Source organism: Osmerus mordax, chromosome 14 (assembly GCF_038355195.1).
Source record: "Osmerus mordax isolate fOsmMor3 chromosome 14, fOsmMor3.pri, whole genome shotgun sequence".
NCBI lineage: Eukaryota > Metazoa > Chordata > Actinopteri > Osmeriformes > Osmeridae > Osmerus > Osmerus mordax.
Window position 1 is genome coordinate 15899717 of NC_090063.1, and position 22686 is coordinate 15922402.

General features: G+C 49.7%; 2 protein-coding genes across 2 annotated transcripts in view; both read right to left on the minus strand.

The window, feature by feature from the left end:
* LOC136956132 (nipped-B-like protein B) overlaps positions 1–12044 on the minus strand; it is a 32933-nt gene extending 20889 nt beyond the window's left edge. Inside the window, exons 1-16 of the mRNA XM_067249970.1 lie at positions 11722–12044; positions 10021–10170; positions 9093–9258; positions 8714–8814; positions 6996–7107; positions 6738–6889; positions 6473–6618; positions 6269–6359; positions 5579–6118; positions 4141–5367; positions 2434–2619; positions 1817–2008; positions 1426–1497; positions 1234–1317; positions 897–997; positions 164–250 (exon numbers count right to left, since the gene is read on the minus strand). Of these exons, the coding sequence (XP_067106071.1) occupies positions 164–250; positions 897–997; positions 1234–1317; positions 1426–1497; positions 1817–2008; positions 2434–2619; positions 4141–5367; positions 5579–6118; positions 6269–6359; positions 6473–6618; positions 6738–6889; positions 6996–7107; positions 8714–8814; positions 9093–9258; positions 10021–10084 (3321 nt within the window). The 5' untranslated portion in view covers positions 10085–10170; positions 11722–12044. The remainder of the gene's footprint in view (positions 1–163; positions 251–896; positions 998–1233; positions 1318–1425; positions 1498–1816; positions 2009–2433; positions 2620–4140; positions 5368–5578; positions 6119–6268; positions 6360–6472; positions 6619–6737; positions 6890–6995; positions 7108–8713; positions 8815–9092; positions 9259–10020; positions 10171–11721) is intronic.
* Positions 12045–15257: 3213 nt separating this feature from the next.
* On the minus strand, positions 15258–22686 carry LOC136956105 (excitatory amino acid transporter 1-like). The gene is made up of 9 exons (XM_067249937.1): positions 22548–22686; positions 22263–22400; positions 20357–20561; positions 19115–19157; positions 17907–18178; positions 17025–17258; positions 16674–16868; positions 16415–16549; positions 15258–15468 (listed from the first exon to the last, which is right to left on the minus strand). Exons 1-9 carry the CDS (start codon positions 22684–22686, stop codon positions 15258–15260), a joined length of 1572 nt encoding a protein of 523 aa, XP_067106038.1.

The following is a 22686-nucleotide window of genomic DNA, read 5'->3' on the forward strand; positions in this document are numbered from 1 at the left end:
GAGGAGAGGGAAAAAGAGGAAGAGAAAGAGGAAAAAGAAGAAGAGAAAGGGAGGGAAAGAGGAAGAATGGGGAGAGAGAGGAGGGAAGAGAAGAGGGTTCTCTGGTAAATGCGACCCCAGACATCTCCAGTGAAGGTCTACATGAACCAGTGATGTGACTTACGTGGTTCATAAACGTGGAGAGCTTGGAGCCATCTTGAATGTTCTTCTCCAGGATGTTCAGCACCTTGACCAGCTTATCTGAAGGAACCTGGCCGCGAGACAGAGGACAAAAGGAGTTTTTACCAAAAAGTATGATGGAACCAATCTATACTGTCCATCACCCGAATTCATGCATGTAACCCTCAAAATCCCAGATCCTCGGTTTATCTCTCTTCCACTCTCTCTTTCTCCCTCATACACACACATACTCACTTTCAGTCTCTCTCAGTCTCTCTCTCAGTCTCTCTCTCAGTCTCTCTCTCAGTCTCTCTCTGTCTCCCTCACACACACACACATACTCTCAGTCTCTCTCTCTCCCTCACACACACACACACACATACTCTCTCTCAGTTTCTCTCTCAGTCTCTCTCTCTCCCTCACACACACATACTCTCTCTCAGTCTCTCTCTCAGTCTCTCTCTCTCCCTCACACACACACACACACTCACTTTCAGTCTCTCTGTCTCTCTCTGTCTCAGTCTCTCTCAGTCTCTCTCTCACACACATACTCTCTCTCAGTCTCTCTCTTAGTCTCTCTCTCTCTCCCTCACACACACACACACTCTCTCTCAGTCTCTCTCTCTCTCCCTCACACACACACACATACTCACTCTCAGTCTCTCTCTCAGTCTCTTTCTCTCTCTCTCATACTCTCTCAGACACACTCTCTCCAGAGTGCGTTGGCCGGTGCTCACCCTGTAAGTGATGCCCATGGCCTTGATCTTGGCCGACTCGCTGGCCAGCTCACACAGCTGTTGTTTCCCCAGCAGCAGCTCCTGGGGGATCTCGTCGTCGTCTGAGGAGAACAGCAGAGTCAGAGTCACACCAGGGCCACTGAACCTGACATAACAGATAGCTATAGATGGATATGTAGATGGACCGAATGGAAAGATCGATACAGATGGAGGGATTGGATGTAAAGATAGATTATAGAACGCTAGAAGATGGATGGACAGATAGATGGAAGTGTATTGATCCCTGAGGGAAGACAGCATTATCAGATGATAAAGATGATGTGGTTAGAAAAGCTACCCGTGAAGTCCACATCTTCCAAATTCTCCAAAACGTTGTCCACGCTGGCTGAGAATCTCTTGAAGGTGGACGAGTCCATGAGCTCTGTTGAGGGCCACACACACACACACACACACACACACACACAGTCTGAGTGAGAGCAGCTCTAAGGGACCCTGGCGATGGGGAAGACGGGCAGGACAGCGTTCTCACCCTCTGGCGTCAGCTTGGGCTCGTAGGCCTTTCTCTTCTTCTGCTTCTCCTTCTTCTTCATCTTTCTGGCAACTGGGGGGAACGGAGAAACGTCATGACAACAACCCCCCTCATACAGCTCTCTGGTGTTTCGTTGGAGCAGAGCTAAGACTATTTAAAAAAACTTCTGTAGTCTGGGTAGGTAGGTAGGTAGAGTGGCAGAGAGAGAGGAAGAGAGAGAGGTTGAGAGAGAGGTTGAGAGAGAGAGAGAGGTTGAGAGAGAGGTTGAGAGAGAGAGAGAGAGAGAGAGAGAGAGAGAGGTTGAGAGAGAGGTTGAGAGTAAGAGAGAGAGAGAGAGAGAGAGAGAGATAGAGAGAGGACACCCGTCCACAAATGTGACATGGAGACTCACTGTCGCTCATGCTGGGCGGCGGCGGGGAGCCCTCCTCCGACTCGTTGGGGCTGCGTTCCCGGTGACGGGAGCCCGAGCCCCGCCGGCCCTCCTGGTGGCCCCCACTCTTCCGGTGCTCCCCGGAGCCCCTCCTCTCCCGCTCCTCGTGCTCCCACCCCTTGTCTCGCTCACGCCGCTGCTTCTTCCGTGCGGCTGAGGGAGGAGAGGAGGGAGGAGAGGAGGGAGTAGAGGAGGGAGGAGAGGAGGGAGGAGGAGGGAAGAGAGGAGGGAGGAGAGGAGGGAGGAGAGAGTAGAGGAGGGAGGAGAGGAGGGAGGAGAGGAGGGAGTAGAGGAGGGAGGAGAGGAGGGAGGAGAGAGTAGAGGAGGGAGGAGAGAGTAGAGGAGGGGAGGAGAGGAGGGAGGAGAGAAGGGAGTAGAGGAGGGAGGAGAGGAGGGAAGAGAGGAGGGACGAGGCGTTTAGTTGTACATGAGAGAAGAAGGGGTTTCGGCTCAGTGATGTAGCCAAGCACATCACACGCCACCATCTCAAAACACCCATCCGAGCAGGTCACATGACGGCGGCAGGTCACATGACGGCAGCAGGTCACATGACGGCACCCTCCCGTTGAGGTACTCACACTCGGTCACACAGTCGGACACGTCGTTGTCGTCGTCCGAGTCGACCTCGGCGTACTTGGGCTTGTCGTTGACGGTGCTGCGCTTGCGCTTGTTCATCTTGACCCTCTCGCACAGGGGCATGGTGGACTGGATCTCCGCCAGGAGCTGTGGGGGGAGGTCCTGCAGAACCGACTCGTCCAGACCTCCTGCAGGGACAGAGGGCCGTCCCAGTCACTCGCACCAGCACACACAGAAGGTCCGGACACAGCCTGACTACCTGCTCAGGGATCGACACCATCTGGCTGGATCTCAGCCCCCTATTAGACCGGATCTCAGACCCCTATCAGACCGGATCTCAGCCCCCTATCACACCGGATCTCAGCCCCCGATCAGACCGGATCTCAGCCCCCTATTAGACCGGATCTCAGACCCCTATCAGACCGGATCTCAGCCCCCTATCACACCGGATCTCAGCCCCCTATCAGACCGGATCTCAGCCCCCTATCAGACCGGATCTCAGGCCCCTATCAGACCGGATCTCAGCCCCCTATCAGACCGGATCTCAGCCCCCTATCAGACCGGATCTCAGGCCCTTATCAGACCGGATCTCAGGCCCTTATCAGACCGGATCTCAGACCCCTATCAGACCGGATCTCAGGCCCCTATCAGACCGGATCTCAGGCCCCTATCAGACCGGATCTCAGGCCCTTATCAGACCGGATCTCAGGCCCCTATCAGACCGGATCTCAGGCCCTTATCAGACCGGATCTCAGGCCCCTATCAGACCGGATCTCAGGCCCTTATCAGACCGGATCTCAGACCCCTATCAGACCGGATCTCAGACCCCTATCAGACCGGATCTCAGGCCCTTATCAGACCGGATCTCAGGCCCCTATCAGACCGGATCTCAGACCCCTATCAGACCGGATCTCAGGCCCTTATCAGACCGGATCTCAGGCCCTTATCAGACCGGATCTCAGGCCCTTATCAGACCACACACAGCATCTCATGTGGTGTCAGTGGCTAGTGGCCGGGCCTTCCTGAGTGCAAGGTGTATATCTACAATCGTCGCCAAAAGCACTGACGGTGACATGCATTTTGTCTTTGCAAAGTTTGCCGCATCAGTTGTTGTGTTCATTCACATTGTTTGTCGATTATTGTGCAGAGTGATAAGATACATTTGAAATAAAAGCTTAATAAAAAAATATTATCACCAAAAAAAAAACTATCATCAGAACATGGGAAAGTGTGAACGAGATCTGCACAGCTAAAATCACTCTCATTCTGACTGGATTAAAATAGCAGACTGCTATAAAAGGGAGGACTCTTTGCGTGCATTTAATGTTTTTGCCAATAAAAACATTAAAAACGTGTATTCCTGTATACCAGAAACGTGAAACGTGTTTCTGCAAATGCTGAACCAGCAAACTTTGCAAAACACAAAATTCGTCACTGCCAATACTTTTCCACGACTATATATAGTTTTGTTGATGGAAATCAACTAAACTATTCACATATAAATAAAGTGGTTGACATACCCATACCATCTAATTACAACATATAATAGCCTAGCAGGTCAAACATTTCGGACATTGCTTCGTAAAAGTACCTAAACAAATGGATTTGATTTGAAACATAGCCAGGTAACGTTTGCTGGTTGTGATGTCCCTTCCCACGCGGCCACGTGCCCAAGCCAGCGCAGCCCGCAGAGAAAGGAGGGTCCTTACCTTTCCCTGACTTGCTGAAGGAGGACCGGTTCTTGCTGGATTTGGAGCTGCGGACATTCCCGTCCTCCCTCTCCCTGATGATCTTCTGCACCTCGTCGATGGTGAGCTTCTGCAGCACCACCACGGGCTTGGCCCCTTTCTTCAGGTCCTCCACCAGCCCGGCTTTCTCCTGCTTTACCCGGGGCTCGCTCCAGCCCACCATGGTCCCCGGGCCCTGCCCGGCGGGCGGCCGCACATCGCCCGGAACATTCCCGTCCTTGTCCCGCTTCAACTTGGGGATCACAAAGTTCTTTAAGGCCCCCGACTGGCCCCCAAGCAGGTAGGAGGGGAACTCTCCAGCCTTGGCGTCGGATGACGGCTGCTGCTTGTTCCCGTCCTGCCTGCTCCGGCTGCCATCCCCGCCCCTCCTCTCCTCTTTCCGCTCTGTTCTCTGGCGAGCGCTGGGGTCCGTCCCCGCTCGCCCCTCCTGTTTGACCCTGGGGCTGTCTGGTCTGGAGCGCTGCTCGGGGGACCGCCGGTCGCGGGGCTCCCCAGGCTCGGTCCGGTGTTTCCTGTCTCTATCCCTGTCCCTGTCGCGCCCGTGTTTGGACTCGTGCTCCGCCCGGCTGGAGGACTTGGGGGTGTCCGGCCGCCGCACGCGAGAGGAGTCGCCGTCCCGGTGCCGCTCATCCCTCTGGCCGGAGTCGGGCCGGCCCTCGTGTCTCTGCCGTGGCGTGTCGGGCGCCCGGCCGTCGGCGCGCCCCTTGCCGCCGTCCGGCTTGCCGTCGTGCCGGTGCTTGGACGAGTCCCGTTTGTTTTCGTGCTTGTGTTTTGGGGTTTCCGGACGCCCGTCAGGGCCGAGCTTCCGGGGCGTGTCGGCGGAGCGCTGCTTGATGACCTCTGGTCGGCCGTCGCCGGCCTTCGGCGTCTCTCCTTCCGCCTTGGAGCGGAGGCGGAGCACGCCGGTGGCGTGGGCGCCGTCCCCGGGCGCCAGGCGGTCCTCGGCCCAGCGCTGGGCCTCCAGGGCCACCTCTGGTTGTCCGTCTGCCCGGCCGGCCTGCTGCAGGTCGATGCTGACCATCAGGGCCGGCCGGCTGGTACCGTTACTGGCGGCGCTACCCTCCTGGGGTGTGAGCTTGGCGCCGGCGTTGCCCCCTCCTACGCCGGGCCCCCCGGTGGCCCCCGCCGTGCCCCCGGCCCCGGGCTCCTGAGGATACGAGTCCTGCTTCCTCTTCTTCAGTGGTTTATCTGGAGGGAAAGAGGAAGTCGGGGGTTAGAAAATTCAACAAGAAGCAAGAAATCACATCAACAAGAAAACTTATCAGCTGTGTGATATCGCCGTATCATCTTATCTCTGGGTTACAGTGACAGCCGCATGAACACACAGACACACACTCAAACGCACACAGACAGCCACACTCACTTACACAGACACCCACTCACTCCTTCGCACACACACCTTTATCCTGAACCTCTTTGGAGCAGCGCTCCCTCTCGATGGCCGACTCGCGCTCTATCCTCTCGATCTCGGCAAGCGCGTCCATCTCTGCGTCGTCGTACACCACGCCGCCCACCAGCACCCCCTGCTTGGTGTTCTGCAGCACGGGAACCTGCTGGTACCCCGACTGCTCCCCTGGCAGGCCCTGGCCCTGGCCCAGCCGGAGGACCTGCTCCTGGCCCGTCCGAGAAAACGGCAGGCTGTTGTAGGCCAGCTCCGCGTCCTGGTCTGAGCCCTGCTCCGCCCCGGACACAAGCTCTCCGGATTGGTCCATCTCGGAGGACTTGACCCGGGACAGTTTGAGGGTCAGCTTAGTGGAGTCTTTGGAGGGAGAGCTGACGATGTCGTACAGGGCGGCCTTGTCCAGCTGCTCCTTCTCCTCTTTGCTCAGCTTCTTCTGCTTCTTCTTGCGGTCGGGGGAGTCGAGGAGGAGGTCGGGGGCTCCGTCGCGGGGGGACGTGTACGGGGGAGGGGACTGGAGGATGAGCTGTGGCCGAGACCCTGTCAAAACACCCCCCCGGAAAAAAACAACACCGTGGTTTTAGGAAAAGACAACGGACAGATTCTCAGCCGTGCGTACTCGGCACGGAAATGGCTAGACGCTGTGTCGCCTTGCGGTGCGCACAGAATGAGAGCTCAGACGTGGGTCACCTTTGGGTGTTCCTTCACTCCCGGCTGGAGAACACTGAGACTGAGGCGATCGGAGAGAGAAGGAGGCATTTCTCATGGAAGGGTCGCTCTCCTTCAGGGAAACAGAGACAAAACAGTAGGTCAGAAGACACACCAACACAGACGGACACAAACAGATTTGACACCGTTCTCGCTTTTCAACCTGGTGAGTTTGATGAACGGTACCTCATTCCCAAGTCTTTGGACAATGTTCATGTAGTCTTCGTTGGAGGCCTGTCTGGCGTTGTGATTCGCTGAGTTGCTCGACATCTGCCCAGAGACCTTGCTGTCGTGGATGTTCCTCATGCTGCCCGGAACCATGGGACTCTCGACTGAAACACAGAAATCTCAGAACCTGACCGCCTACACAGACTCCCTCGGTCGTTTCGACACAAAGAAGAGGGTTCAAATCATCTGCGTATTCCTTTGCAAGTAGCGGTCGTCTTCCTACCTTGCTGGATCTGTTGGTGCTGGGAGTAGCTGGGCGGGTGGGGGTAGTGCATGTAGCTGGCAGGGCTTTGAGGGGTGTAGGGGCTGGGCACAGGGCTGTTCTGCTGGGGCAGGAACCGCCCGCCCGATCCCGACTGTGGAGAGGCAAAGCGACTGTGGAAAGAGAGAAGGGGAGAAGAAGCCGTTCATTAAAAGGGCTCTCTTAACAGCCGGCTAGTCCGTAGGGACGGCTACACTCGATACCAAGCTGCTGTGATACCTAGGGGGGCTGTGTGTGATAGTGGTTTGCTGGTAGTTTGTGGACGCAGGGCTTCCGTGCATGGAGTTCTGAGACATCTTGTACTGAGGCATCATTGACTGCTGCAGAATACCTGATGAAGAGAAGCAAAGCAGATTAGAGAAGCAAATCAATGAAATCAAACGTATTTCTACAGCCCTTCTTACAAGCAAGACGGCAAAACAGACGGCTTCACATATACCCATGGAACAGCGCCAGAACCAACCTAAACCTGCAAGGAAGACGAGGAAAAACTCCCAGGAAAATAAGACAGAAAGAAATGGAGGATCTGCTGGCCGGAGGAATTGGGTCAGAGTTCCTCTCGTCCAGAAAGGAGCTCCTTTAGGAGGAGCAGGTGGATCACTAGAGCACCAGATCTCAGGCTACTCATCTCTATACATACAGTTTGTGTATGTGGAAGAGAAAAAAGAAATATATATGATATTGATTATAGGTAATAAACAAGTAAATAAGCCATTTCCCAAGAGCACAACTAGAGTTTGGCGTTATGCATGGAGGCTATAATAACAGCAATCCACACGTTGCTTGACTCGTCATTGGATACAACATCAGAGCAGTGGAAACGGTGTCCGGCCTCAAGCTCCATCACAACATGGTTCATTCTGGCAGCCGGCACTCCCCCAGTCTCACGGTCTGTGGTGTTAACACACTTTGCTTGCCAGGCCGAGGCCACCGACGACACAAAACCAACGAAGAAGACGACGACAGACTGTTCGTTTAAAGCAGCTTTGAGGGTTGGCTTAACAGCAGTATCAGCTTAAGAGCGTCTGAGAAACGGAACGTTTTAAATCGACCACGTGTGGTCGATTTAGACATTTAAAAACAGGTGATGTTCCAAGATTTACATTTAGTCATTTAGCAGACGCTCTTATCCAGAGCGACTTACAGTAAGTACAGGGACATTCCCCCTGAGGTAAGTAGGGTGAAGTGCCTTGCCCAAGGACACACCATCATTTGCACGGCCAGGGAATCGAACCAACAACCTTCTGATTACTAGCCCGATTCCCTAACCGCTCAGCCACCTGAAAATGTTGTAAAAGGGTTCAGCCTGGGTGATTTCACAACGTGTCCAGTTATCTGTAGGGACATTCAGTTATGTGTCCAGTCTCCAGATATTTATTCTGACACTGGCACCTGAACCGATGGGCCTACACACTTCCTTGTTTTTGTCCCCATGCCACCAATTGCATCCACCGCCTCCTCTCTCTACACAAGCTACCAGACAACAGTAACACTTCAAACTGTCATCCTTTCTCTCTCTGATTCATTAGTGTGAGACTAGCTGACAAGACTTGTGCTGTGTCTGGCACAAAAAGACTACAATGAAAGTAAACAAAGTTAACTACCTCAGAGCTTACAAATTGAGCAAAACCTTCATCGATCAATGAAACACAATAATAATTTGAAAATAATAATGATACTAATAAACCAGGCAACTCAATCCAACCCAAGCTCTTATCCAATCAGTCTTCAAAAAACATAGAGACAAGCCAAACTAGCCCTTGCAAAGTTTGACCCAGAAAGCATCAAATGAGTAGATTCACTAGGAAAGCCGACAAAGGATGTGTGATTCATTAGGCCGTGCATCGCACTCCACTGCCGAGTCAGAGAATAATGTCTCTGCATGTCTCCTCCCTCCCCCCTGACAGGAATGAGCACAGGTATGGGTGCAGGCCTACTTTTCTCCCTGAAGATGTTAGGGCTCCTGGACAGCACGGTCTGCAGCAGCATGGGCACATCTCCTTCCGGGTCATCACTGCCCAGGTTGTCCTTCAACTCTCTGTCGTGGCAAGGTTACACAAAATACCAGGACGTTAACCTTTGATTATACGACCCTCAAACATCAACACACGTGCATAGACCGGGCACTATAACTTTAAGTGTCGTCCTTTAAGGTTAACTTATGCTCTTGTGCTTTAGGAAATCCCTGTTTACAGAAGATAAGACTTCATAGACTATTGACGGGTTTCATTTGTAAAAACAGACGTGCTGGCTAGCCACTTGTCCTGAACGGAGCTGAGGCCTCGCTGGAAGGGCCGGAAGCGGAGGTGGACTCACATGTGCTCGGTGGAGACCTGGTTGAGGCTGTGAACCAGCTGGGACACCAGGTTCTCGTCCTGGCATCCCAGCAGGCAGTTGACCTCCTCTGCGACCCTCCCATTGTACAGCAGGCTCTTAGTGGTGGTGGCGGGGAGAGGGGAGGGCAGGGGCAGCTGGTTTAACACTGTAAAGACAACAAGGCAGAGCAGGTCAGAGTGGAGGAACACACCTAGGAAGTCAATTTCCATCCTGCAAAGCTGCGAATTGAACACCAAAATTCACTTAGGATAAAAGTTTCTGCTAAACAAATCCATGTAAATGAACTGGCTGAAAGTAGTAGAACTTGAAACAGTAATGGAATAGTTAGCTATTTCAGAACCTAACAACGTAAAAAACAGCTCATAAGAGCTAATAAAATCCGATGCAATCCAACCAATGAGACTCGGAAACAAATATTACAATCGCATTAATTGGCTGCGTTGATTGCATGCTCCAAATATCAAGACTGCAATATTCATGTGCAGAACATTAATGTTTCATTACAACAGGAAATAAAAGAGAGCCATCAAAGCACAGCAGCTGAAACAAGCTAGCAGTGGCAAATGCCAGGTCATTAGAGAATGCTTCACGATTACAAGCCTCCTTAAAAGAATCCAAACTAACTACGTGCTTCTGCAGGAAAGTACAAGCACGTCAAACGTGTTCCTCTAGCCTTAACCTCACAGCAAAATGACATCACTTAACATCAGAAACTTTGTGATTTTATATTTGCATGGATTTCTGATCTTCGTCTGTGCAACCTATTAGCTACAGACAATGGGTAGTTATGCTCAAATCATGCAAGTCACCTTTTAACTGTGTAACCCAAGAGAGGGTCTTCCGTCCCTGTGCTACATTGAAGCTGTAAGTGAGTAAAACAAAGAGGCAGAAGAGCTGCTGTACTTACGATCTGTGAGGCTAGCGATCCCAGCAAGAGTAGTGATGGGAACATGAGGCATATCCCCATTCATGCTGAAGATGGGGGTAGGGGGGTCGTGTCGATGCACAGGTTGCTCAATGTCGTCGCCTTCCGACTGTTCTTCACATCTCCCAAACGCTGTGGAACACAGAGAGAGAGAGATGGGTTGAAGCAATGAGGGGTTGTCTGGTCTATTCATCCCCTTCCCACATGAGAAACAGTTAAGTCCTGACAAACTGAAGCATGCCAAAGCCTCTGTGAAAAAGCCAGGGATTTTCTATTAAGCTATAATGATATAGGACGACGTTTCAGCAGACAGTAGCAGTGGGCTCACAATAGTTAGTTAGACGGGGGAGTGACAAGACTGGGGCCTGCACAACCACATTAATAATAGTGGATTATGTATGTTACTATGGTGTTCTACAATGCACAAAGTTCTGAAGTGCAACTCAGTGCATTAAGACTGAAAGGGAACTTACTGCAATTTATTCAAAAACGTAATAATCATCAGGAGATGGGAAGTTCAATTGGAACTGTGGAAATGTGCTGAAAACTGTTAGCGACTTGGCTAAAAGGAATGTTAGTATTTTCTGTTGAATGGCTACTTCAAGATGTAATAAGTTGGGCCTGTTTCACCAAATCAATCATGATCTCGCACCACTGTTTACTTTAAAAATGAAATCGTGTTTACATCATGTATTTTCGGTTTAACTGGCTGGAGGGATCCTACCACTAAAGTAGCCGTTTACAGATGGCCTACTAGGCAGTATTTGCTAGACAGCAGGCTAACGTTAGCTAACTATTGTTTGAATCGTATCTACAATGACTAGCTAGCGAACTCGTTGAGTAGTTATTGCTGCACAATTACCTGGTCATTCAGTTATATTTTGCACCAGGCATGGAAGGAATGGGTTTCGATGTTGATTGTGTTAGCTACCTCGATTACATCAAAAGAGGGTTGACAGCAATTTGGATTCGTGAACTCTTGTTTTCACTCTCCTCAGTCCAGGTTGACAGTCGCTAGCTAGCTAGCTAGTCATTGCACATCTGGCTGAGCTGGGTTAGCAAGATTGTAGCTGGCTAAGGTTTTAAAACGGTCTTATACCTAAACATGTGTTTATAGATATTTAGTGCACACTGATTGCAAAAATTATGTAGCTAGTTGACTAGCTATCACACCTAACTAGAGTTAATGTACGCTAGCTACATGAAAATATCCCACTGCGCAGGAACGTCATGCATCCAAGTTAGCTATCGTTAGCTAGCTCACGAGCTAATGAATGCAACCGAGGATGCAACCATATCACTGCTCGCTATGCTAGTTAGCTAGCTTGGCCAAATCGAATCATTCTTCGTAAATACAGCGCGTTCATTGCTGTGTTTTCATCATAAACACTGTGGATGATACCCTAGCGGCCTACATCGGCGTATGGCTATCTTAAACTGGACATCGGACTGGCCTGGGTAAGGGTCACCCCGACCCAACACTTAGCGTTTGCAAGGTAGCTAACAGCCAACAGAGACCCCCCTTTCTGGGTCCATTATTTAGTGGCTAGACAAATGCCCAACATGTAGCTAATGTTAGCTGGCTAGCTAGCCAGCAAAGTAGCATTCGCCAGCACAGCGTGAAACCAATAGGGATTGTTTCATGAAAGGGTTATAGAGCCGGACTTGTGCGATCATATTTACCTCAGGGTGTGTTGATAAAAAGAAATGGTTGCAAACGGGGTTGGATCCGTGTCTCTAGCTCCCTCTCCGTTCTACAGCTCTAACAGCTCCTCCGAGTAATAATATAACAACAATAATCCGGGTCGGGAGGGTTCGATCTTCTTCTTTCTCAATGCAAACATGTATGCTTATAGGGGGGAAACATCCTTCAAACCGGTCTCCGCCCGGTACATCCCCAACGCCTGCAGGGGAATAATGAAAATTCCGACTAGTTTCGGAAAACAATCAACTGAGAAAAACAGAAAGGCTATTGACGCGGTGATAAAAGGCATCCACTCAGACTCTCCCCCTCTCTCGCAGAACAAAATGCCGACCGGAAGAACTGCTGCAGGAATAACTCCCTCCACCGGCGCCAAACCAACTTGCAACCAGAGTGGCTGCGACCCGTATGCTTCCGCCGCTTGAGAGTTGCATGGGAGCTGTACCTCAAAGCTCCGTACTACAGTTCATCATAGTAAGATAAAAAGTTTTTTCTTTAATAATATCACCTTAAATTTAACCGTACCACGATTAGTACTAAAGAAATGGTCTGCCTGACTCGGTCACAGGTGTGGGAATCCTGAAGTGTGGTATGAAACTGCACAAGATACAGGACAGGGGGTTGTAGTAAATTCAGTGGTCTGTCCATTGACCATGTTTCTGAGATACAGGCTAAAAGTTGTAGAAACTACGGCAGAAGAGGTTATGACCAGAAGTTAGTGTTAACCAGTTGACTATAGCGCATGGGCTAACTACTAGGCTGACTTGCTAAGATTGGAAATAACACTCTTTATTGCAACTACGGCATACTGAAAAGCCAGATTTAGAAAAATCATGATCGCTGCTGTAGTCTAACTTTGTACTGTTACATATCAATGGTAACATTATTTTGGGTAATCAAAAGACATTCATCCAAATCAAACTCAATACACGAGCCCCCTCTAGTGTCCAGAAAATAGGGTGGTAAAGGCTACGGTAGCAAACTACTAACTACTAGTAGTAAGTAGTATTGGTAGTAGAACAGTAGAGATACTAGGCTATTAAGTAGCCTGCTGTACTGCTGCTGTCGGAACATCCACTGACTGTACAGTACTGTACTGTACCGTAAAGTTAATGTAGCTCTACTAGTACAGTAGTACACAAAGTTGCCCGTGAAACCGAGTGATGCAAGTCGAAGAGAAAACAATTAGCACTAGTTAATTATTAGTTAAATCTTACTCCAGTAGGGTAGCAACTAGTTGAATTAGCTAGGCATTACTGTACCTTCATCTCCCAACACCCATCAAGATAGTTAGCTAGCCAGCTAGTGCTAGCTAGCTGTACTGTACTACAGTATGCAGTACAGACCCCAGCCAGCTACTGTAACCTACTACAGAACTGTAACTGATGGCAGTTAGCACATTTCTTCAATAGCCACTTATTAGGTAACTAATAAGTTGTTTGCCAGCAATTTCCAAGCTTCTAGACCATCTATTTCTTAACTTAGGGATTTAAATTCGTTATTTGGCGTCTGTTGGTTGAAGTGTTTCAAGCCATGGGTGACGGTTCAATTTTAAAAATCTGACGCGCGCTTGGTCGACCTTTTCACTTGGAACTTTCTGCTTGAAGATACCTGGTTGTCATTAGAGGCAGGGTCGGTAATGTTGTTGAGACGCATAGCCTATCTGTTGACCCATAAATCTAAAGTTTTGACAGTAAAATGAAATAAATCCGATATCTGTGGGTGTCGCTAAATTGTAATGAACACTACCAATCATTTCTTTCAATCTAAACGGATTTATTTAGTTTCACTTTCAACCCTTTAGATTTAGTAGTTCCAATGTCAAGTTTATTTCAGCAAATATGACAAAAAGTGCATCACAACATTACCGACCCTGCCTTTAAATCAACCCTAAATAGCCTAATACACTAGCATGAAAAAATATATATTGAAAATGTCCATAATATTCATATGTAATTTATTTAATTTACGAAACTCCAGCTTTGTAAGAAGGATAGCATAAAAAGGTCAATCATTTAATAAGGTTGTTGTTGCGTCAATATTCTACCACTAGGTGGCAGCATCAGTCTTCAATCCTTAGGGGTTCACTGCTTGGCACATAGCCCACCCCCCCTGGATAATATTTTCAGGGAAAACTACACGTAATAAAACTACTTTACATTATTACATTTTAAGAAAACTGCGGCATTTGCTTGTGTTTCAAAACAACACAAAGTCAACGTTCTTATTATAAACGTTTTAACGTTTTTATCTCCACAAAAGGAAGGCGTGTGACTATTGTATTTTTTGCAATTGTAGGTCTATATTCTATATATTTGATTCTATGTTTTATTCTATATATATAGGTCTCTATATTTTTATTCCAAGGTAACAGTTTAGCCTGCATAATTTGTGCACCATATATAATTAGATTTAATGAGAACCAGGTATTTTCAAGCAGCAAGTTCTTGTTTTTATTGCAGCAGCAATATAGACACTTACAGCTTTAACATTTTTCTAAATTTTATTCAAAACGTTTTTTCAAAGACATGCCCCATTCATAACTTTTTGAACGACAAGTTTTACATAAACTGGATTTACATAAATTTAACCAAAATGTATGAAAAGAGAATGGGAAAGACAATATAATCCCAGTTAAGGAAGTTAGACACTTTATCAACAGAAGGCCTTGGAAAGGCTTCCCAGCCCTGTAAATTAATATCTAATCTCCCAACATTGATATTAAAGAAGACATTAAAGTATTGTATTAATCTACAACTAATTCACACAATATCTACATTAAATCTGTTCACAAAGTCTACTCATTTATAAAGGACACTTCTTATGTTGTAAGCTGGTTGCTCATTCATTATATTCCTAATATTGTGGGCAACTTCGTCGAGGGGTTAATGGTAGGTTTGTTTGATAGTAATGGTGAATATAATATGATAAATCGTTCTTCATAGTTTGTCCATGTTAATAAAAGTATAACATTTTATTCATATTAAAGTTTGCAGAACAGTCCTCCAGATATTTTAACCAATTTTCCCTTTAAAAAATGTATTTACTATCAACCTCCTCAAGATTTACCTAAATATATCATAAGGGTATTACGTAGTCTTAACTTTCTTTCCTTCAAAATAGCCAGCATATTATTAAGTGTGGCTTAATTAACACACACACACACACACACACATACATGATGAGAAACCTTTCAAATGACACAAACCTCTACATTGGGAAAAGGCCTATGTTTGTTCTGTATTGATGAGTGTTCATATCTTGGATAAGTCACTTTAATATGACAACACATAGAAGTTGACACTAGAATTTCGATGTTATGAAATGACTCGCTTGCATTTATAATAATGCAGTGACTACATGGAAAACCACCATAAACACAACGAAAGAAACCCTAACATTTATCATTACAAAATAACCACAATAAGCAACGAGAGAAAACCACCAGCAGGTTAGTACTAGGACACACAACGCTGTGTTGTTTACAATCTGAAAAGTTCTGGAACCAAGAAGAGGCCTACATCTTGGTGTCACCGTGACGATGTTTTTCATTATCGTAGTCGTTCTCCTGAGAGATGAGCCGATACGGTTTCTTCCTCTCTTTCTCCTCCAGCACGGCGTTGCCCATCTCCACGTCTTTGCTCTGCAGTTCGTGTCTGGACAGAAACTCCACGATGCCGGCTCCGATGGAGTCCCCCAGCACGTTGGTGGTTGTGCGCAGGCGGTCACTACGGGAAGAGGAGACCAGAGTATGAATACAGGGTCATCCAGGAAGATGGCGTTACGTGCAGAACAGGAAAACAAGAAGAAGAAAAAGCAGCAGGGCACAGGGGGGCATTTATGAGCAAAGCCCCCCCCCCCCCAAATTGAATACTGAGCCCCCCATTATCTTAGCTATAAGTTTCTAATAGATAACTATAGCCTATGCAATATGCCTCCTTGTGGAAACCAAATGCCCGCCCATCCGATTAGTTCTGGAGTCGAGCCTGTGCAGGGAATATATCTCAATTGATTTAAAAAGAAAACCCTTTCAGGGCCTGTGGGTCTTGTTAAGTAGAACAGTCGACTTTCACCTATTTTTGGTCACCTGTTCACCTAATTGCTGCTCACTGTCTGAACGGTGTGGACAGGAAGTAGGCCACAGGAGTGACACTTCACGTCCACTGGAGTAGTCGGAATACTGGAGCAGACCGGACCTCCCTATTGGCTACTTCAGGTTCTAATCACTGCTGGAAGCTTCTCTGTTTTGATCTTGTGAAGCTTTGACTCAGTCTGCACATGTAGTCCATCCCAGTTAACAGAGAGTGGAATTTTTTCTTATTACCCAATTAGCCAATGTAGTTTCTGGGAAGGGGATTGTAATTGAAATTATTAATTTGGGCAACCTAATTATGTTTCTATGTTAAAACTCAATGCAAAAAATATGTGATTCAAAAAAAGGACTATGTAGAGCGAGACTCAAGGGATAAAAGGGAAGTGTGTCACTAGGGTGGTCGTAGACAAAGGGAAATCGACCTTTAAAACTAGAACTGATTCTATAGTGCGCACATGTTCAACTTCCGACTATAAACTGGGGACTTTGACAACTTTATTTGGCAATGTAGATCGTTCATAGTTCCATGTGCTGGATATGATTGTATAGTGCCGGCAACAGACATTTACGGAATTACTCACAGGAACCAATCGACAGCAATGATGAGAGTGATGTCATCGGTGGGAAGTCCGACGGAGGTCAACACGATCACCATGGTGACCAGACCAGCCTGCGGGATCCCAGCAGCCCCGATGCTGGCGGCCGTGGCTGTGATGCTGCGGGACAACACACAAGCACCGGTCTTCCTATTAATCCCTCACATACGTACACGCATGCATCATACATATACTGTACACGCATACACGTAGTCAAAATCATGTTGCCGCTAATCATTCTGACCTTATTGTGAGGATCTGACCGAAGTTCATTTCCACGTCGTTGACCTGGGCGATGAAGATGGCCGCCAGAGCCTCGTACAGGGCGGTCCCGTCCATGTTGATGGTGGCGCCTACCGGCAGCACAAACCGTGTCACGCGCTTGTCCACCTTGTTGTTCTCCTCCAGGCATTTGAACGTAACGGGCAGAGTCGCGGAGCTGATCGGAAGAAGGGCAGAAATAACAGGCACATGAAGAGGTTGGGACGGTGTCATTTAGAACACAAACACGTCAAACAGTAGCCTCGATTCGCAACGTCGGTGAACGTCGCTCGCAGAGAAGTTGGTTACGAGCCGAAGGTGAGTGGAGGCCTACCTGGAGGACGTCCCCAGGGCAGTGATGAGGGCCTGCAACAGGCCGGCGATGAAGAGGAAGGGGTTGAGCCGCGTGATGGCGAAGTACAGGAGGGGCAGGATGAGCACGCCATGGATCAGCAGGCCAATGATGACCGTGATGGTGTACATGGCCAGCTGGCCTCCCATCTGGGTGATGTCGTCCATCTCCACGATCTTCCCAGATATCAGGAACAAGATGCCTACAGGGGCATACCTGGAGGAGGAGGAGCGGAAAGGAGGGTGAGGATTGTCCTAGGATTGTCTCTCAGGGTGGATCGTGGCCACGCAAGTGTCAAAGTCACCCATCCGTGTAAACCTGCATGCTCTTATGAGATCACAGCAACGTCAAAAGGCTAATAAGGTACTTCAGAGTAATATCGTTTGTCGAGAGAGAGAGAAATAAAGAGGCCTTCCCCACCACAGGGACTAGGGCAGTCCTGGGCTTTGTCATCATGCATACCAGGAGTCAGGTGGCTGAGCGGTGAGGAAATTGGGCTGGTAATCTGAAGGTTGCCAGTTCGATTCCTGGTCGTGCCAACTGACGTTGTGTCCTTGGGCAAGGCACTTCACCCTACTTGCCTCGGGGGAATGTCCCTGTACTTACTGTAAGTTGCTCTGGATAAGAGCGTCTGCTAAATGACTAAATGTAAATGTAAACCATAGCATTTAAACACAACATACACACTAATAATTACACGATAATACTTATACGTTAGTATTTGTATAGCCCTTTTTACACGCAAGCATGTCACAGAAGGCTTCACCTACGCCCATAGAACTGCCCCTCAACCAACCTAAACCCTCAACTATTACATCTCTACATACGATAAATGTGATGATCGCATGATAAATGAATGCCCACCACATGATCATGGCCACCAGCTTCATGATGGCTTCGTTCAGGCTGTCGAAGAAGTCCCTGAGCACCTGGCCCTGCTCCTTCATGCTCCCGATGATGAGACCGAACCCCATGGAGAACACCACCAGGCCCAGGGCGTTCACCCCGCTCACCGACCCCGGCACAGGGATCACCTCCTCCCGGCTCAGCTCCTGCGTGGCGTTGGTCAGGTTGAAGACGCTGTCGTTGACCATCACCGTTACCGTGACGACGCGCTTCCCATATTTGGTTTTGAACTTCGGGGTTGCGGTTGGGGTGGGGGGGGGGGGGTTGGGAGGAGGGAGAGCAAGAGTTTTATAAGACAACAATTGAAGAGAACATTCAGAGAGATATCTGATTTTACTCTCTTAAATGCTACTCAGTACTGTGACTTAGGCCTAATCAAGATTGTGCATATTCAGTCCATCGAGACCCTAAACCCTAAAAAGACGAGCTTTCAGACAAGGTAAGCTGGATAACCGTGGCCTGACTTGTACCCCTTCGACAGAGAGACTAGTGAAGAGGAAGCAGCCAGTTACGGTGGAGGCTCCAGCTGACCCTCTAGGGACACCGTCCGGTCCTCAGGCCCCGATGCTCCTCTGTTGACACGCTCACAAGCCTCGCTATTGTCCGAAGCCAGCGGTCTCGTCTCCATCTCTGGTGTCCAGGCCCTTCCTATTGTCTCTCACCCCCACCACAGAGTGATTTCTGCCTGTTGAGCCTCTATTTCTCCCAGACCCCTCCTGGCGGCCCCAGGAGGGGTCTGGGAGAAATAGAGGCCAGTAATCCTTCACAACTTCAAACCGCCAAGAGGATAATGAGTCTGACAGAGCTGTTTATCATGTCCACATAAGAGCAGAAGGCATGTTTTGGATTTGGCCTGAATGTCATTTCCAATCAAAGTGGAAATAGTTTCAGTTTCTTTTTTTTGGGGGGGGGGTTGGATTTGTTTAAAGCGGTTTCATGTTTGATGTGTATTATTTCTGAGATCTGTTTACTAATTGAGTCAATTTAATTACTGGTCAATTTCTATTGAAAGTTTAAAATGCTTTAGATCGTTTTGTTATAATTCATTCAAGCCTTTGCATTCAGTCTTATAGGCGAAGCTCTACAAGCCATCAACCATAGCAGTGGAATGAATATCGAAATCAACAACCTGGAAACCATGAAGTGATAGTCATGTTATAATTTACCTGCTGTGTGCAGGCTTGGACCAAGTTCGGTGGAAACATGTTTCTGAAATAAAAAACAATCATCACCATCATCATAAACATCCATAGTAAGTGAGTGGCCGTAAACACAACACCTTCTCCTTCAACTGGCCTTTCACCAGAGTCCTGTCTGTGCCCATCCCCCCACCCCCCAGCTCCAGCCCTGCATCCCCCCAGCTCCAGCCCTGCATCCCCCCAGCTCCAGCCCTGCATCCCCCCACCCCCCAGCTCCAGAACTGCATCCCCCAGCCCCCAGCTCCAGCCCTGCATCCCCCCACCCCCCAGCTCCAGCCCTGCATCCCCCCACCCCCCAGCTCCAGCCCTGCATCCCCCCACCCCCCAGCTCCAGACCTGCATCCCCCCACCCCCCAGCTCCAGCCCTGCATCCCCCCAGCTCCAGACCTGCATCCCCCCACCCCCCAGCTCCAGACCTGCATCCCCCCAGCTCCAGACCTGCATCCCCCCACCCCCCAGCTCCAGCCCTGCATCCCCCCACCCCCCAGCTCCAGACCTGCATCCCCCCACCCCCCAGCTCCAGACCTGCATCCCCCCAGCTCCAGAACTGCATCCCCCCAGCCCCCAGCTCCAGCCCTGCATCCCCCCAGCTCCCAGCTCCAGCCCTGCATCCCCCCACCCCCCAGCTCCAGCCCCGCATCCCCCCAGCTCCCAGCTCCAGCCCTGCATCCCCCCACCCCCCAGCTCCAGACCTGCATCCCCCAGCTCCAGCCCTGCATCCCCCCAGCTCCAGAACTGCATCCCCCCACCCCCCAGCTCCAGAACTGCATCCCCCCAGCTCCAGACCTGCATCCCCCCAGCTCCAGACCTGCATCCCCCCACCCCCCAGCTCCAGAACTGCATCCCCCCACCCCCCAGCTCCAGAACTGCATCCCCCCACCCCCCAGCTCCAGCCCTGCATCCCCCCACCTCCCAGCTCCAGCCCTGCATCCCCCCACCTCCCAGCTCCAGCCCTGCATCCCCCCACCTCCCAGCTCCAGCCCTGCATCCCCCCACCTCCCAGCTCCAGCCCTGCATCCCCCCACCCCCCAGCTCCAGAACTGCATCCCCCCACCCCCCAGCTCCAGCCCTGCATCCCCCCACCTCCCAGCTCCAGCCCTGCATCCCCCCACCTCCCAGCTCCAACCCTGCATCCCCCCACCCCCCAGCTCCAGCCCTGCATCCCCCACCCCCCAGCTCCAGCCCTGCATCCCCCAGCCCGCCGCCCACCTGATGAGATCCAGGAAGGCATCTATGGGGCTGACTTGCTCGATCTTCTGCTGTTTCCCAAACTCGGCCTTGGATCCTTTACCCGGGTGGATGATGAGGACGACCAGGATGCCCACGAAGACGGCGATGATGGTGGTGGTCATGTAGTACATGACGGCTCTCATTCCCATCTTCCCTGAGGCCTTGCTGTCCAAGGCAGCCATTCCTGGACAGGAAACAGAGGACGTGTTTGACCTCACTCTGACACTGATCAACAGACGGGACACGTCCTTGACATTAAATGGGGGGTAAGAGTGGCATTACTGGGGCGCCACCGGTACTTCACCGGATAAGCGTGAGTACCATGTAGGCTGAGGCCCCACAGCAGCTGTCTGGGTTCGAATCCCCCCTGGGGTCTTTGCTGCATGTCTTCCCCACTCTGTCTCTCCCTGTCTTTCCTGCCACACTTAGCTTAGAAATAATCTAATGAAGCATGAAAATGCAGAGAAAAAGCCATTGCATTCCCAACATGAATCATTGACAGGATGGGTGTAGCTCAGCAGCACAGCATGTGACCGCAGATTCTAATCCCCTCCACTGCATGTCGCTTTGGATGAAAGTGTCTGCTACATGAATACTTTACTAAATGGCTCTCTGTTAGGCTGTAGTGTCTGGAATGTGAGAAAGGTGAATGTGAGAACTGCAAAGAAGAAGATTGCTTCTGTCATGGGGAGCTATATCGTTCACAGCGTGAGAGTGTTCTTCACAGTATTGCGAGACGGTCTGTTGTGGGAACTCCAATTACTCCACAGAAGCGCAAAAAATATCCACCCGTTGTACACAAGACGAAGGGTTTGGCTCTTATTGGACTAGCAGGGGTCTCAGTTCTCTACAATGGCTGCAGGTCAAAATCTGAATCAGAAAGGGTTTTAATCGCCATGAAAGTTTGCACAGACAAGGAATTTACTTTGGCAGGAAGGTGCATACGTTCAACATATAGGAGTAAATATTAAATAAATAAACAAGTCTAACTATACTATACAAGGTGCAGAGTCTAATTAACTAATACTAACTAAGGTGAGCGTGAACCTGGTAGATAGGGGTTCTGCAACTCAGCAAGAGAAGCCGTTTAGCAACATTACATTTGGTCATTTAGCAGACGCTCTTATCCAGAGCGACTTACAATATGTACAGGGACATTCCCCTGTACATATTCCCCTAATGCAAGTAGGGTGAAGTGCCTTGCCCAGGGACACAATGTCATTTGGCACGGCCGGGAATCGAACTGGCAACCTTCTGATTGGTAGCCTGATTCTTAAACGCTCAGCCATCTGCCCATGGTAACCGCTGTCTGAACCTGGCGCAGAGGTTTCCTCGTCTTGTCCTCAGAGGCCGTGTTGTGGTCAGCTGTGAAGGAGGCCTGTTCATCGTCTCTGTCTGGGCTCCATCCGGAGGAGCAAGCACAGCACAGGCAGACAGTGGGGAGGCCTGCGATGTTGACATTGTCGTACCTGTGATGAGGCTAACAGTGTCGTACCTGTGATGAGGCTAACAGTGTCGTACCTGTGATGAGGCTAACAGTGTCGTACCTGTGATGAGGCTAACAGTGTCGTACCTGTGATGAGGCTAACAGTGTCGTACCTGTGATGAGGCTGACGGTGTCGTACCTGTGATGAGGCTAACAGTGTCGTACCTGTGATGAGGCTAACAGTGTCGTACCTGTGATGAGGCTGACGGTGTCGTACCTGTGATGAGGCTGACGGTGTCGTACCTGTGATGAGGCTGACGGTGTCGTACCTGTGATGAGGCTAACAGTGTCGTACCTGTGATGAGGCTGACGGTGTCGTACCTGTGATGAGGCTGACGGTGTCGTACCTGTGATGAGGCTGACGGTGTCGTACCTGTGATGAGGCTAACAGTGTCGTACCTGTAATGAGGCTGGAGACCAGCAGGGGCAGCACCAGCATCTGCAGCATCCTCATCAGCAGCTCTCCGGGGAAGGAGAAGTACTTCACCTCTCGGTACGACATCTTATACGGACGCAGCGCAAAGCCCAGTATTATGCCTGGTCCAATAGGGAAAGAGTTATTCCTGTTTTCAGTAGGGCAAAGCGATCACTTAAGTGTGTGTGATCATGAATGATATTTGTGTCTGTGTGCAAGAGAGAGAGAGAGAGAGAGAGGGAGTTTACTTTCAGAGGCACCCTACTCACCTATTATGACCGCAGCCACAGTGAAAAGGACAAAGGCGTGCTTCTTCAGGAAGGCCTGGACATCCTCCTTGGATATCTCCTCCACTTTCCTCTTGGCCTTCATGGTGCGTATGTGGATGCTCTCCCTGAAGCGCTGCAT